Source organism: Trichoderma atroviride, chromosome 4 (assembly GCF_020647795.1).
Source record: "Trichoderma atroviride chromosome 4, complete sequence".
Classification (NCBI taxonomy): domain Eukaryota; kingdom Fungi; phylum Ascomycota; class Sordariomycetes; order Hypocreales; family Hypocreaceae; genus Trichoderma; species Trichoderma atroviride.
Genome location: NC_089403.1, coordinates 4217222 through 4231669, shown reverse-complemented (window position 1 = coordinate 4231669; position 14448 = coordinate 4217222). Strand labels below are relative to the sequence as shown.

Genomic DNA, 14448 nt, shown 5'->3' with positions numbered 1-14448 from the left:
GACTATCTATTTAGTATTTGCTCTCTTCCATTCAACCTTTTACCCTTAAAACCTCCTATTTGTACTCTTTCTTATTTCTTTTGTTGTTTGCGGTTCGATACCTGGTTAGGCATAGTGCATAGTGAAATTTGGGCCTTTATATGTTATTACCTGGCGCTCATAAAAGAAGGGTTAGGGAAATCCTAAGCAAGAATGAAAAGATGGAAAAAAAGATGAATGCTTCAATTAACAACTGTGTGCTGTGAATGTATGAGAAATTCTGCCTACAGTCTCGCGTTGGTGATGTATGTAAATGCATGGTCCATCTGAGACGTGAGTTGTATACGAGTTTCATGTGAAAGAAAGGCATACATAGCAAATTTCAGTGTTGCACTAGATGTAATGCGGAAGCATGAGAAAACGAGACTTTGGGTGCATCAGCTCATTGGTGGTTAAAGTTACAGTTTCGAGGCCTTTTAGTTGGCAGATTTCAGCTTCAGCTTCCAGTCGCCATGTTCTATCCATAAATCAAGGCTTTCTTTCTTTTTCATACATAGCGAGCTTTGTATGTCTCTCATCTTGTGAAACTTATTCTTATCTTGCTATCATTCCAAGTTTTCTTAGAGACTGAAGTTACGTCTGTCCCGAGTGACGTCCTGTTTTGTCATCTAGATATGCCCCCTCTGTTTTTATCATTGAATTCTATTTTTATTCATGGAGGAAAGTGTGGTTCTTTACTTTTTAGAGAATGGAAAACGCTTCATTCTGCGGCAAAGCTATCAGAAGAAATCCATCTATGCAAAATTGACTGACTCGCTGTTATTTTCTTACACACATGGTCATATGTCGCTAATTCTAGGGTTTCACATTGTACGAATTTCGATGCTCAATCTTTTTTTTTCTTTATTACCATCTTTACCATTACATCTAGCAACTTTTGTTAAATTATCCCTTTTGTTCAAAGCTCTTATAGCAGCTCGGGACGAAATTCGAGTCCCAGTCCTATATTCCAGGTACTACTCCCCCGAACAGCCATGAACCCCACGTGGCACAACGTCATCCCGCCCCAGCGCTAAGGGGACCCTTAGAACCCGCCAAACTTACGATTCAAACATCGACCCCCCCTCCAAAAGCCAATCTTCACCTCACCTCACCTCCTCTCGCAGCCACCTCCACCACCTAATAAATCACAAACACAATGGCTTCCACCACCCCCTCAGAAGGCTTCCCCTTCCCCCCGCGAATACTTCTTCCCCGCCTTCTTCACCCGCCAGCCCAACCTCACCATCCACCACGCCCAGCTCACCAAATGGTCCTCCCTGGTCCTCGCCTACGCCCGCCACCACCGCATCTTCCGCCTCGCCCTCTCCGCCGCCGCCGACTCGGACCTCTTCTACAACCGGCAGCTCGACCGCCGCCTCGCCCCGCCCGACATCCGCGAGGTCGTTGATTTCATGCGCAAGGATGGGAGGGCAGAGTATCTGCAGCCCGGCGACGCTGGTGCCGGCGGCGCCAACAGCAGCAATGGCGATGCTTCTACCGCTTCCGCAGCTGCGGCGGGTGCTGGCGCTGGCGCTGGGGACGTGGTGCTGATATACTGGCGCAAGCCGCAGGAGTGGGCGGCGTTGATAGAGGCCTATGTGGACGAAACAGCGCAAAAGGGAAGCGTGCTGACGGTATATGAGCTGACCGAGGGAGAAAATACGCGAGGAACTGGTGAGTTTACAGTCTTGTGCCTATGCATACTGGAGATGACGCGGTTCTAAAACGACGGTTGACAGAATTCCACGGCATGGACAACGGCGTACTCATGAAAGCGCTAAACATCCTCGTCAAACGCGGCAAAGCCCAAATCTTTGGCTCGGAAGACTCTCTTGGTGTCAAATTCTTCTGAGGCAGCCCCCTCCATCTCTAATTAACTAAAGAAGAAAAAAGTATAAAGCGAAAATGCTGCGAAAATGCAGTCCGACAATTACCTCCATGACCATCCATGCACAAGGGCCACTATCGACTAATTTGTCCCTCCCACCATCGACTCATGCTTCCTTCCTAAACTCCGTCATGTACATGCCTCATAACAAGATGCGTCCACTGAATCTTACACTTGAATCGGCGCCTTACTCTGCCTCGAGCAGAAACTTCTTATCAAACCGCACCTGTTGAGCCATCGCTACGTCAAGGAGCCAGTCCGGTGACACCACCCTGGGCTCCATGTGGCCATTTATTGCCATCTCCTTGAAGCGCTTCCACAGTTGCTTTTCTTCCGAAGTAGTGCCGCTCAGAAGGTACACTGGCTCAGGAGGTGCAAACCCATCTTGCTCCGCGGTGGTTGGTTTGATAGTCGTTCCGCTTCGTGCACGATAGATCATAAACATAGCACCGTTCGCTTCTGCAATCGCGCGATAGCTCTCGGGCCCATTTTTGATCTTATCAGTACAGTATATGGGAATGCTTCGAAGGAGTTTGCCGCGGTGGGCCTTGGCCCTGGCAACAGATTTTTCGAGATTAACGTCGTACTTGGATTCGGCCTCGGCATCTTTGAGGATAAAGTCTTCCACATCCTGAAGCTGGCCCGTCTCGAGAGTTTTCTCGATAAATGTCGAAGAGATGACAGTCGGTCCGCGTGCTAGGGCGCATAGGAATTTGACTGTCCTCACAACATGTGGCGCTGCTAGATAGTCGCAAGGTTGACCCTCCTGGACAATCTGAATGCCGAGATCGCGGAGTTTTCGCTGTGGATAGATAGTTAGCAAGTGAGCCTTACTGATGTGGTAAACTCAAAAGGAAGGATAGAAGACAAGGGATAGAGAGAAGAGCTTTAAAAAAAGGCAATACAATCAGAACTCACCCGATCTTGATCTTCTTTGATCTGGCTGCCCACCCATCTAGTAAAGCCTGTAAGAATAATGCGCATCTCAACGCCAGGCAGAGATGGCCTTGACTTCTTGGCCGGCCGGTCTTCGTCGTCATCGCCATCTTTATGGCTGGCTGATTTCTTTTTGTTGTTGACGTTCTCTTCTGTCAACTTGGCAGCGTGCTTGCCGCCAAAAGGAGTGCCCGGCTTGGTATTTCTCTTCTTTTCCTTTTCATAGAGAGCGATATCCGGGGCGATTAATGAGAGCCTGTCCATGGCCTTTGTCTTAGCACTACGTCCACCAGTAGACACGGACGTAGGCGTCTCATTTTCTTTACCTGCGTCTGCAGGTCGGACCCTTTTAGGCGTTGCGAGAGCTCTGCTAGGCCGGCTCTTCTTTGATACCGCTGATGGAATGTCGTCCTCCTCACTGTTGTCCTCCTGCATAGCATCAGACTCTCCTTGGGCAACTTCGCCAATCACAACGCCCTCCATGGGACCATGTGAATATGCATTGTCTTCTGCGGCCTCAAGGATCTTTCTCTTCCTTTTGGCTCTTGGTGACATAGTTTCCTCGCCTCCTGGATAGAACAAATCTCTCAGTCTAGACTCGTTGAACGTGGTTTGCCCAATGATTTCGCCCAAGTTTGTCCGAATGGGGAAGTGATTATATTTCTTCACATTGACCGGCTGGATCTCGCACTTTGCATAGCTCTCTTCGATCCAGAGGTGATTAACTACGGTGATACCCCATTCAGGAGCAGCTTTGCACTTCTCGCTAGAGTTGCGAGCTGTAATGAGATGGGTGTTGTCCGCCTTCATCGTCTTAGTGAACTCGGCACCGCAAGCCTTGATGAGGTTCTCAAGATATATGCGTGCCTCACCGCCATAGTTGGATACAGTGATGCGCATATCCTTGAAGCCCGGAATACCATTCTTGGGAATGGGATAGTGAAGCAATCGATGTAGAGGCGACGTCCATTCATTATGAGCAATGAGGAAATAGAGCCAAGACAAGTTGGCAACTTCTTTGCACGATTGAGAGGCCCGCACGTACTGCTCGCCGTCCCGATACTGACAGATTAACGTGTCGCAGTCGTCGACGTCTTGCACCAGCCGGCCACCACCATAGATGATGATGTCTTTCAAGGCATTCTCGAGACGGCCGGTGATTTTCAGATCCGCTCCGAGCAGGATTTTCTTGTCTTGGAAGACAGTAACGGGTGGTCTCGCAGAGTTTCCGTCAGATAGAGATATAAATTCAGGATTAGCTGATGAGGCTCCGACCAGGTTATTATTCGATGGAATATCGAGGTCCTCGTCGGGGCCCTTTTTCAGAATCTCGGGTTCGGGAAGCAGGTAGGGTCCTTCGTCGATTCTCTTTCCCAGCTTGAAGCAGTCATCGAACCTAAAAGCCAAGTTTGTCAGTTTAGTATGCATACCAACAGAATGAGTATGCATGTCTACCAAGTGATGTAGATACTTACCAGTGCGGCAATACAATTTTGCCCTTCCAATTCTTCTCCAGCGCACTAACGACCTTGGGATGGTCCATGGAGAGCGCACAAATATGCGTCGTCAACTTGCCCGCATCCTTGGATTCTTGTCCTCCCAGCGCCATGGTTGCTCCTAGGATGCTCTCCTTGTCCATTGGTGGTATATCCGCACATGTAACCATAACCTCTGAGAAAATCATGCGGGGGTCAGGCGAGAAGGGCCGTACTTGAGCTTGCCTCCGCCGAGATATTGAGACGGTGATCCACTGCGTTGACACAACGGGGATCATGAACGCCTGCGACTCGATATACTGTGGGAAATCAATCGTGTTGGAGATGATGTGGGTGACTCGTTCAATCGGAAGGGATCCATCGCGTCGATAGTCGACCGCCGTGGCGCCGTGTTCTGTCAGAATAGCTTGGAGCTGTAGATACCAAGGGTTAGATATGAAAGACTCTTAACTTTGCGAGTTGTAGATGGAGTACGCACGCTGCTGATTAGCTTTGGAGGCAGCGAAGCGCTGGGCACAAAGGCGATGGCGCATTCGCTGAATATGCCGGCGGTATCAGCCATGGTGGGAAGGATGCGTGTGGTGTCTCCAATGACACGAGCCGTGTCTTTGCAGATATATAACCGTAGCGCAGACCAGATGACACTTCTCAACTTCTCTTTTCCTTTCGTATGAGTATCCGTAGAAGTACGCGAAAAGCAATCTTCAAATTGCAGTCTTAAAAAAAGAAAAGGGGAGCTGAGCGCATCAGAAAAAAAAGAGAACAAGCGTGAATATTGACGTAGCCAAAGGCAGGTACGGCACGCTGCTTAGCTCTTTCTTTGTTTGTGGCCAGACGCGCTCCTCAGGCTCTTTACGCGAAGAAGGCAGGCTGTCACATGACCCTGGCAGTTGGTACCTAAACTTTTCGGATCGGGTTATGGAGGGGCAATTTAAGGGTATCAGTACTTGCGATACGCGAACACTTTACGCTGTAGTTGTAGTAGCTGCTGTAAGACTTGTAAGGTAGTATTAAGTGCTTTAGCTCACAAACCAGCATCTAGGCGAGTACCTATCTATCTTATCATCATGGAAGCAAACCTAATTGAGAAGAATATTATAGTAAATTATAGATTTTCAGGGAGTGTAACGCTTTTTCTTTGGATCCAAGACACACAATGCTTATATACACCTGTTGCTGTTTGAACCTATATGACACAACATTCGCTCTTTGCAGCAGCGCACCACCAAATACTCCAAAACTATAACCATCGCCAACAAAACAAATAAAAACATGAATGGTAATAATGAGGAAATTACAATAAATGGAAAAGATACAGCCGAGAAAAGAAAAGAAAAGAAGAGTCGAAGAAGACAGGCAAAAGCGCCGGAGAAAGAAGCAATGCTGAAACCTGCGCCTCTACGTATGCACCACCCACGCATACCCCGTATATCCCAAAAAGTAATAAATAAAACATAACGCATCAACCCAGGTATCATTACCTTGCACACAGCCACGTATTCAAAAGTTTCCCTTAAACGAAGACGTAATAGGAAGTTTAACATGCCTTTTTTTTTTTTTTTTTTTTTTTTGCTGGTTTGCTTTCATCCCTCCTATGAGTCCAAACAAGCCAGGGCCACAGCAGCTCCTGTCAATGAGCTCTCCTTGGCAGAGACAAGCTCAATGGACTTGTTTTCGCCAGATGGCTTGCTTTCCAGCAGCTCGCTGATGTATCGTTGGCAACTAGCCAAGTATCCAGGGTACTGCTCGATGACACTGCCATTGAATGCAACGGTAGTCTTCTCCATGTTAAGGTCCTCTTCAACCGTGATTCGAAGAGGAGAGGATTCGGGGAGGGTAGTGAGCAGCTTTTGGTCGCCCTCTTGACGAATATCCCAAAGAGCATAGACAGCGGAAGCGATCAGTGCGCTTGATCGTACTGAAACGAAAGATGCAATTGCCTTGATGGCGCTCATATCAATGACGCTAGGAGCGTGGGATGAAGGATGCTTCTCAGAGAAGCAGCTGATAGCCTCTGATAGGTCGGCAGTGGTGTCACTAAGTAGACAAAATGTTAGTCATCTCTATTCCAGGCGAAGGATTATCTCATCAAACTGTGGAATGATGACTTACCCCTCGATCGTTGAGATGGTTTCGGTGCCCAAAGAATATAGCTCAGTCAGGGAGGGAGGAACGACGCCACCCATGAGGCCAGTTGTCTGGATAGCATCCACTAAGATCAAGCGGACAATCTCGCCGAGATACATGCCGCTGGTCATGTACTCCAAGGGCTGGAAGTCGGGTCTAGGATGCTCCTTACTGAGCTGGCGGTCCCATCGAGTCAAGGGCAGGATTTTGGACCCAAACATGCCGAGCTCCGTGTTGACGATGACGTGAGATGCTTCATCGAACCAGCCCGCTGGTCTCTCGCCGAATTTTGATCGGCTGATGGCTGAGACGGGCAAGTAGGCGGCGATGTTGACACCGGTACCCAAAATGAGGCCAAATCTGGTTGAAGAATGGGAGTAAGCTCGGGATAGGAGACAGGCACTCGAGTCGTTGAGAATCGCTTTGAGCTCGACGTTGAGGTTCTGGTTTTTGCATGCGGTCTTAACGATGTCTCCCAAATCTTGTCCAACAAGACCAATATCGGCCAAAAAGCCTTTGCCCATAGGCGAAAGCTTGCCACCACCTAGGGAAGTTTGACTGTTCTATAGTCAGTTTTTGGAAACAAATACAAATAGAGGCAAAATAGGGTACAGCCGCGGCTTGAAAATAGGAATACATACTCGATAGGAAAGCTCCATGCCATCGAAACCGGCAGCGGCTTTTCGACACTGTGCTCTCTATTGAGGGTGGTTTGGATCGTCTCTGTAATACGCGCAGCCATCCACTCAAAAAAGGCGATTCCCTCCAAATCCTTGACCTCCTTGGTGATGCGGTAATTTTGCATGCTCACAATCTCGGTGGCATTTTCAGAACCCTTTTCCCGTCCTCGTAATTCGACCAGGGCAACCCGCAGTGTCGATCCTCCCACATCCAGGGCCAAAAACTGCCCATATTCGGAGCCCACTGGCAACTGGTGGCTGTATGAGGGAAGCATGCACTGCACATCTGCCTGGAGTGCGTCGAGAATCTGCTGTTTTAACTTGACGGACAGCTCTTGCAGGCCATCGCCGCTGATGGGGCCGACAAGGGCGGCCTCGGCATCCTTTAGGAACTGCTGGAGAGACTTCTTCTGTGTGCCGGTTTCTTTGCTCTTCTTGTTTCCCGACAACCAGTAGGACAGGATGGCCTGTATCAGAGTCTTGCCTCGCAGCAGGCTCTTGACAACGGCGGCCATGAATGCTTTCCGAAATTGGGTCATTGCTGATTTGGATTAAACAGACATAAACCGAGAATAGAAGGTTGTAAAGAAGGAAGAAGTAGCCGGGAGAAATAGGATCTAGGATGAGGCTAGGGCGAGATGAGGCTGATATAAAGGAGGATTCAGCTTTGGGTAGTAAAGAAAGTAGGAGAGTCTCTAGGTAAACGAGGGTGAGGTGGTAGTGGTAGGATCGCAGCAAAAGAAGCGCCGAAAAACTGTACTATGCCTCGCAAGGATGAGAAAGCGACGTCGTAGGAGGGCAAAGTGGCAGAACCAGAGACAAGCCACGATCGACAGGCACGACTCTGGACACGGGACTGGTGGACCTGGGGCAGAACCGAGAAGGCAGAAAGAGAGTGCAGAAGAGACTCCAAGGCAGCGGTGATGGAAGAGGGAATGGAACCTGCCCCGTGCTGATGCAATCTCGGGCGACGGCCACCTCACAGCTGGGAATGGGGAGAGGGAGAGAGGGTCGAGAGGGTCGTATGGGGAACAACGAGATGCGGTTGTCCGGCCGAGTCGAGTTGGATACGGAGTACTCCGTGCAGATGTATACTTGTAGTCCGACGGGTGCGGGATGCTGGGCCAGCGAATGGCAGGGCCGGGACAGCCACAACAACGGCGAGGTGAGAGACAGGTAACCAGCTCGACGGCTAGCGGTCCTTGCCAATGTAATGTATGGCCAGGCAGGTAACAGGTCAGTCAGCACGGCGTGTGTGTCCAAAGGTTACAGGGCCTAGTCAAGTTGCGCGACGAGAGGGTTGATCCGAGGTGCCGGATGGAGCTCAGCGGTGGGCTATCACCTTGGAGAAGGACTGCCGAGAGAGCTTCTTTTTTCGCCCATGCACAGGCCCCAGAATAGGTCCTCAACGTCGCACGGCACGGTGGAGTCGTCGTCGATTGGCTGAGGGATAGGTAGCTGGATGGAGTGCAAAACAGCAAATGGAGAGGAAGAAGCCAGCAGAAGAAAAAGGCAAAAAAAAAAAAAAAAAAAAAAAAAAGCTAGAGAATACTATCGTGTGGGATGGGGGTCACATCGGCGGCCGGAGTGAGAAGCCAGCAATGCGAGCAGTAGTATCGCATTGCAATGGCGAAGCAGCAATACGAAGCAGGCGAACAACGCAACAGCGCATGTACTCCATATTTCCTCCCCCGTATTTGGCACAGCAGCGCATGCGACCAGCCAGCTGCGCCAAGATTGCCGGTCGAAGGGGTCTCGAAGAAAGGAGGGCAACTGAATCAGAACCAGGGGCGCGCGCAGCGAAGGGAGTCCAGGGGGACGGTCGCTAGCGGGTGGAGAGGCAGCAATGGTGGGCAGCTGGAGTGGCGCCTCATCTTGCAAAGCAGCGCACAATGGGCACAGCACAATCGCTGCTGGAAGTGGAAGCGCTCCAGAAAAAAACGAGACAAAGTGGTGAAGAGGTTTTTGGTGTTGTAACGTTGCGGTGGAGCGCTGGTAGCGTCGAGGGTTGACGGCGACTAAGGAGCGGGATGGACAGGGGGGGCCCTGCCCGCTGGCCGGGAAATTTTGCCATTGGGTCCAGCGGCTGTGGAGGTGCAGCGGTGGTAACCTGTTGGCTGGAACTGGCGTTGAAATTGCATCAAGATGCTGCAGGCAGGTGTTTGTTTGATGCAACAAGGCTGCGGCGGCCAGTCATTTGATGCTGCTGGATACGAGAAGCCGTGATTCTTTTGGCCTGCCCTCCTCGGGAGGTACAGGGCACCCGATAGCCAGCCGTTTAACTCTGACAGACCCTGGTACATGTACATACTAACGACTCCAGCTTCCAATTGCGTGCATGACAGCTTGATGCGACATGCTAAAGGACAACGGTCAAACTTGGTCTATATCGCTGCGATAGTGCGCAATCTAATAGGTTGCTCGATCATAATTATAGAAATCGACAGGTCCAATTCACAACTCCATTGTCGTGCTACGCTGCGTTTAATGGGTGGCACCGCTAAGCCGCAAACCTCGATCTCTGTGGCGCAACGCCCCCCGTAGGTTGCGCGCGCTCCAACTCGCTCTCCAATAATCTCTACAGTCTCCAAATTGGCTCTCCAAATTGTCTGCCATTGCGTCTAGTGCTCAGTAGTAAGCCGTGTCTCTGACTACGCGCTCTATGCCAATGGCTTGGGCCAAGTAAGTATTCCCCCCCGTATAGAAGGCTTTCTTTGGGGGTCAGCCAAGAGATGTTGAAGCTGTTAATGGTGCTAGCAGCACAGATTCAACCCCGCGAGAAAACGCCACGGTGGGAGATTGTTGCTCGCTGATAGTTGTAGATGGGCCAACAGTGATACTGCGAGCAGTAGCATACAGTCAGCAGTCATCTGGGTACGAGTGCCCCCGTGCGGCGGAAAGATGCATTGCCAATAGGAGTGCCATGGTGCAAGCAGGATTCTCCGTCAACTCGCGCTCGTGATCATCTCCTAGCCTCCCAGTATGCGGCGTCCAAGTCCAACAACAGAAAGTGGTAATAGCATCACAGAGCTAGCTCTCTCGCTCAGACCACGGCGCAGACGCTAAGCCTCGATCTCGAAACAGCCCAACTTTATTCCTGCAAACGCCTTCCTATATCGTCCCTGCAGGGTCGGACCAGCCCTGTCTCTTCATTTATGCGGACCTGGGCAGAGATAGCGAGATAAGGGGACATGGAGTTGTGCTGGATAGAATGCAAGATGCCACTTCATCTAACTGCCCTAAATACTACATGTACCACTGCACTTTGGCCATCTGGGCATGGGGCGTCCTAGATAAGCGCGTCTATCGCAATTGCTCCTACTATATTAGTATACTCCGAACGTGCAGAGTAGCAGTGTATTCTATCCGCGGCCATCTGTGCATTCATAAGATCGCTTAACCCTCGTCCTCGGGAGCCCATGAAAGCGCTTACTCCTACTGGCATGTCTAGGCAAAAGCTATTGGCCACGATGACACTATACCAGTACGTATGAGTGCCGTATCATCAACATCGTTGTGTAGTGTCCTGGCTAACAAATTCAGCGGCTAGGTCAGAGCTCAAATGACAGACATACTTTTAGCCTGGCTGGATCTAGAGCCCAGTCAGCGTCACAGAAATGAAAACCAACGACATATCCCGATAATAGGTATTCCCGCCAATACGACGGCCCCCATCACCGATCCCTGTGTTACGGTTCACGTTGCGGACGTCAAGGTTGCTTCTGGGTCTTGAGCAGTGATACATGACATGATCATACAGCAACGGTGAATATCCAACAGTAGAGAAAGAACGGGACAGAATACGCGAGAGTCGTGGGCGGATGTCAACGTGACGAGAGTTCACAATGATGAGATGACCTGAGACACAGTTGGCGCCACGATGGAGCAATAGCATGCAAAGCAACTGGCAAGCAGGAGACGGGTCGCACGACAGGCTGGGGTCACAGTCATAAACGACTGGCCAGCATTGAATATTGCGTAGGTTGCCATGGCCAGGGGACTCGACCTGTCTGGAACGTTGAAGCGATTGCGGGAGCCATGGCGACAGACGAATAAGATGCACAACCCAGCAACAAGGCTGAACCAACATCGTTTCGCCAGGCTCGGAAGGAGCCGCTAATAGACCCAAGGATATGATTCAATCTTACCGCTACCACCTTGCATGTAATCACCTAGGCCACTTGTCCATTTTGCTAGAGAGTACAGGACAGGATAGTCGCCGCTGGTGTTACGAACTGCTGATCCGGCCACGGCAGTTGCCACTTTTGATGAGACGTGAGACCTTTGATGCTGAGAAAAGGTGCACGACGGAGTAAATATTACTCTGCTCTGCTCCATCGGCGGCTCAGCTTGATGATTGGCTGCCCCAGCATAAAACGGGGAACATGAGTGAGGATGCTTACCGAGGACAAAGCAATCCCCGTATTAGACGTCACCAGTCTCCTCCGTTTCCAATGCGCAATGCAACGAACGGTTTCTCTCAGAGGTAACGGAGTGTACATGGGCTTTTTCTAGACATATGATTGCTCCAGGGACCCCATCAAAGACACGCCGCAGTGGAGAAACAGGCCGACTCTGCGCACTGGAATTTGCTCCAGCTGTCCCACCAGCCCGTTGGAGCGGTCTTTTAGTTGACGGGGACCCCTCAAGAGTGGCGCGCGCGCAACCGATGGAAGCATGCAGTGACGTTCCATCGAAACCCAAAGGCAAAAAGAAGGGAGAAAATCTCTACGTGCACACACCTGAAATGGCCACTAGCATTCTCGGAACAGCTCACATGGGATCCCCTCTAGGGCCGTGCTGCACGCACTACTGGCTGCCCGCCGTGCCGCTGCAACTTTCGATCTTGGGAAGCATGTTAGTGCAGTACATGCTCGACACTTTTTTTTGCCTTATCCGCAGACTCCGTCCCGTTTTTTTTTTTTTGTGTTGCTGAACGGAGCCAGCTGTTTTTCTCCATCGTTGCTCGTGGCGTCTGGGGAGAGACAGCCGCAGGTATGTAGCAGTCGTAGCACCGCCCAGTAGTCGCAGGCAGCTTGTAGCAGCGGCAGTTCTCGTTATGTCACTCATGGCCTCTAAGCGCCTCTTCCGATTCAGGAACCTTGGGGGGGGGTGTCGTTTTGTTTGCCCAAAGTTGCAGTTCCAAGGACCCCTCCTCCCCTCATACAAGCTGGGCTCTTAAGCCATGGAGCCGATTTCCTGCTCTTCCTGAGAAAAGTTTCTTTCTTTTTTTCTTTTTCTCTCTTCTCTGTAAAGAACTCAAAGAGTATTACTCTCACTATCTTCTTGTGATATCATCGTCTCCCCCCTCACCTCACTCTCTCCCATTTCCTCTCTCTCCGAACTTCCGGGGCTGTATATCCAATATCTCTCTCATACATACTTTTTTTGCCTCCATCTATATTCCCCCACACTAGTCCTCTTCTCTCACAGCCTTCACCATGCGTTTGATCATCCGTGACAACTCCGACGGTGCCAGCGAGTATGTCGCCAACTACATCATCAACCGTATCAACACCTTCCACCCCAGCGCTGAGAACCCCTTCGTGCTCGGCCTGCCCACTGGCTCCAGCCCTCTAGGCGTTTACAAGGTCTTGGTGCAAAAGTACAAGGACGGCCTGGTAAGCAGAAAGCGCGACATCTCTCACACTTTCATATCCAACAAGATGGGTGACTAATGGCGATACACCACACCAGGTCTCGTTTGAGAATGTCATCACCTTCAACATGGATGAGTACGTGGGCATCCCCCGCGACCACTCCGAGTCCTACCACACCTTCATGTGGAAGCACTTCTTCTCCCACGTAAACATCCACCCTTCCAACGTCCACATTCTCAACGGCAATGCGCCCAACCTGGAGGCCGAGTGCGTCGCCTACGAAGATGCCATTAAGAGGGCTGGCGGCATTGACCTGTTCCTGGCTGGCATCGGCGAGGACGGCCACATTGCCTTCAACGAGCCCGGCTCCAGCTTGGCCAGCCGCACCCGTGTCAAGACCCTGGCCTATGACACCATTCTTGCCAACTCGCGCTTCTTTGACCACGACATCAGCAAAGTGCCTCGCATGGCCCTGACTGTTGGTGTCCAGACCGTCCTCGAGGCCCGAGAGGTCGTTGTCATCATCCTGGGCCAGCGCAAGTCGCTTGCTCTACAGAAGTGCATTGAGGAGGGCGTCAACCACATGTGGACGCTGTCCAGCTTGCAGCTTCACCCTCACCCCATGATTGTGGTGGATGAGGATGCCACTGCCGAGCTCAAGGTCAAGACTGTCAAGGTGAGCAAGAAGATGCTATACAATTTAATACAGCATACAATATACTGACTTTGACTTGTACAGTACTTTAAGAGTATTGAAAAGGTTGCCCAGGAGGCTGGATTCGAGCAGATCCTGCCCTCCAAGGTCCGCACCGGCAACGGCCCCATCCCCCAGACCACCATCGAGGAGGTTTCCTCTCCTACCATCCACGCTCCCCAGCCCACCACCTCCCGCCTCCTCCGGGCCACTCCCGCTACCGAGTACCCCATCCGCTCCGTGTCGCCGGATCTGGTGCCGGACCGCATGGCCTCCCGCATCCCTGAGCCCCACCTGACCGATCGCCTGACTCCCAACCCTGAGCAGCAGGCTGTTCAGAGCGCCATTACTGCTTAAGACGTGAAGAGAAAAAAAGGGGGGGATTTTCCATGGAGTTTTAGAATTGGGTTGGCTCTCGCTTTTATTTTTTTTTACCTTTATTCTCTCGTTTTTTAACATAGGAACCTTAGACGTTACGTTTTTGGGCATGACTTTAGGAGTATTGAAATGATGTATTTGTATACCACGCAGAATGACTTAAAAAAATACAAAAAAGGGATAGCAAAAACAAGAATTGTAAAAGACTAAATCGGGTGACCATTTATCATTGTGCCTCTCTATGATGAAATATTTCTTGATCGTTGCGTTATGGTATAGGGTGGCGTCTTGATGTCTTGGGGCATCCATCAGTAATTTGTAGAGCCAATGTAGAAGCTACAGGAAGAACACGCCCCTCCCATCCATTACGCTTTGCTGCTATGATATACTAAATGCGGAATGAAGTTCCGAGAGAGATGATAAAATACAAGCTTAAATTTTTCTCTTTTCTGGGTATAGACAGCGCTATATGTAGAATACGTCAAAGGGTATGTATGTTCCCCCATTTATCTTGTTGGTTATACTGAGATAAGTGGGGGGTGAAGGCCATACTGCTAAGCTGGTTCCTCAATACATGTACATCCAAGAGAGTGATGTGTTGACCGTATTTAAGAATTGCTTTTGTTCC

The 14448-nt window shown here is 50.5% G+C and overlaps 3 protein-coding genes across 3 annotated transcripts; 2 read left to right on the top strand and 1 right to left on the bottom strand.

Moving 5' to 3' along the window:
* Window positions 1-822: 822 nt before the first annotated feature.
* Window positions 823-1873, top strand: TrAtP1_008776 (uncharacterized protein; the record flags this gene model as incomplete). Its single annotated transcript, XM_066114045.1, has 3 exons — window positions 823-849; window positions 1068-1695; window positions 1761-1873. The coding sequence occupies 3 exons, from the start codon at window positions 823-825 to the stop codon at window positions 1871-1873; spliced, it is 768 nt and encodes a 255-aa protein (XP_065970138.1).
* Window positions 1874-5912: 4039 nt separating this feature from the next.
* Window positions 5913-8658, bottom strand: TrAtP1_008775 (uncharacterized protein). The gene is made up of 3 exons (XM_014087006.2): window positions 7110-8658; window positions 6454-7026; window positions 5913-6378 (listed from the first exon to the last, which is right to left on the bottom strand). Exons 1-3 carry the CDS (start codon window positions 7685-7687, stop codon window positions 5934-5936), a joined length of 1596 nt encoding a protein of 531 aa, XP_013942481.1. The 5' UTR covers window positions 7688-8658; the 3' UTR covers window positions 5913-5933.
* A 3694-nt stretch (window positions 8659-12352) lies between these two features.
* On the top strand, window positions 12353-14014 carry TrAtP1_008774 (uncharacterized protein). The gene is made up of 3 exons (XM_066114044.1): window positions 12353-12769; window positions 12846-13424; window positions 13488-14014. The coding sequence occupies exons 1-3, from the start codon at window positions 12590-12592 to the stop codon at window positions 13797-13799; spliced, it is 1071 nt and encodes a 356-aa protein (XP_065970137.1). The 5' UTR covers window positions 12353-12589; the 3' UTR covers window positions 13800-14014.
* Window positions 14015-14448: the final 434 nt, after the last annotated feature.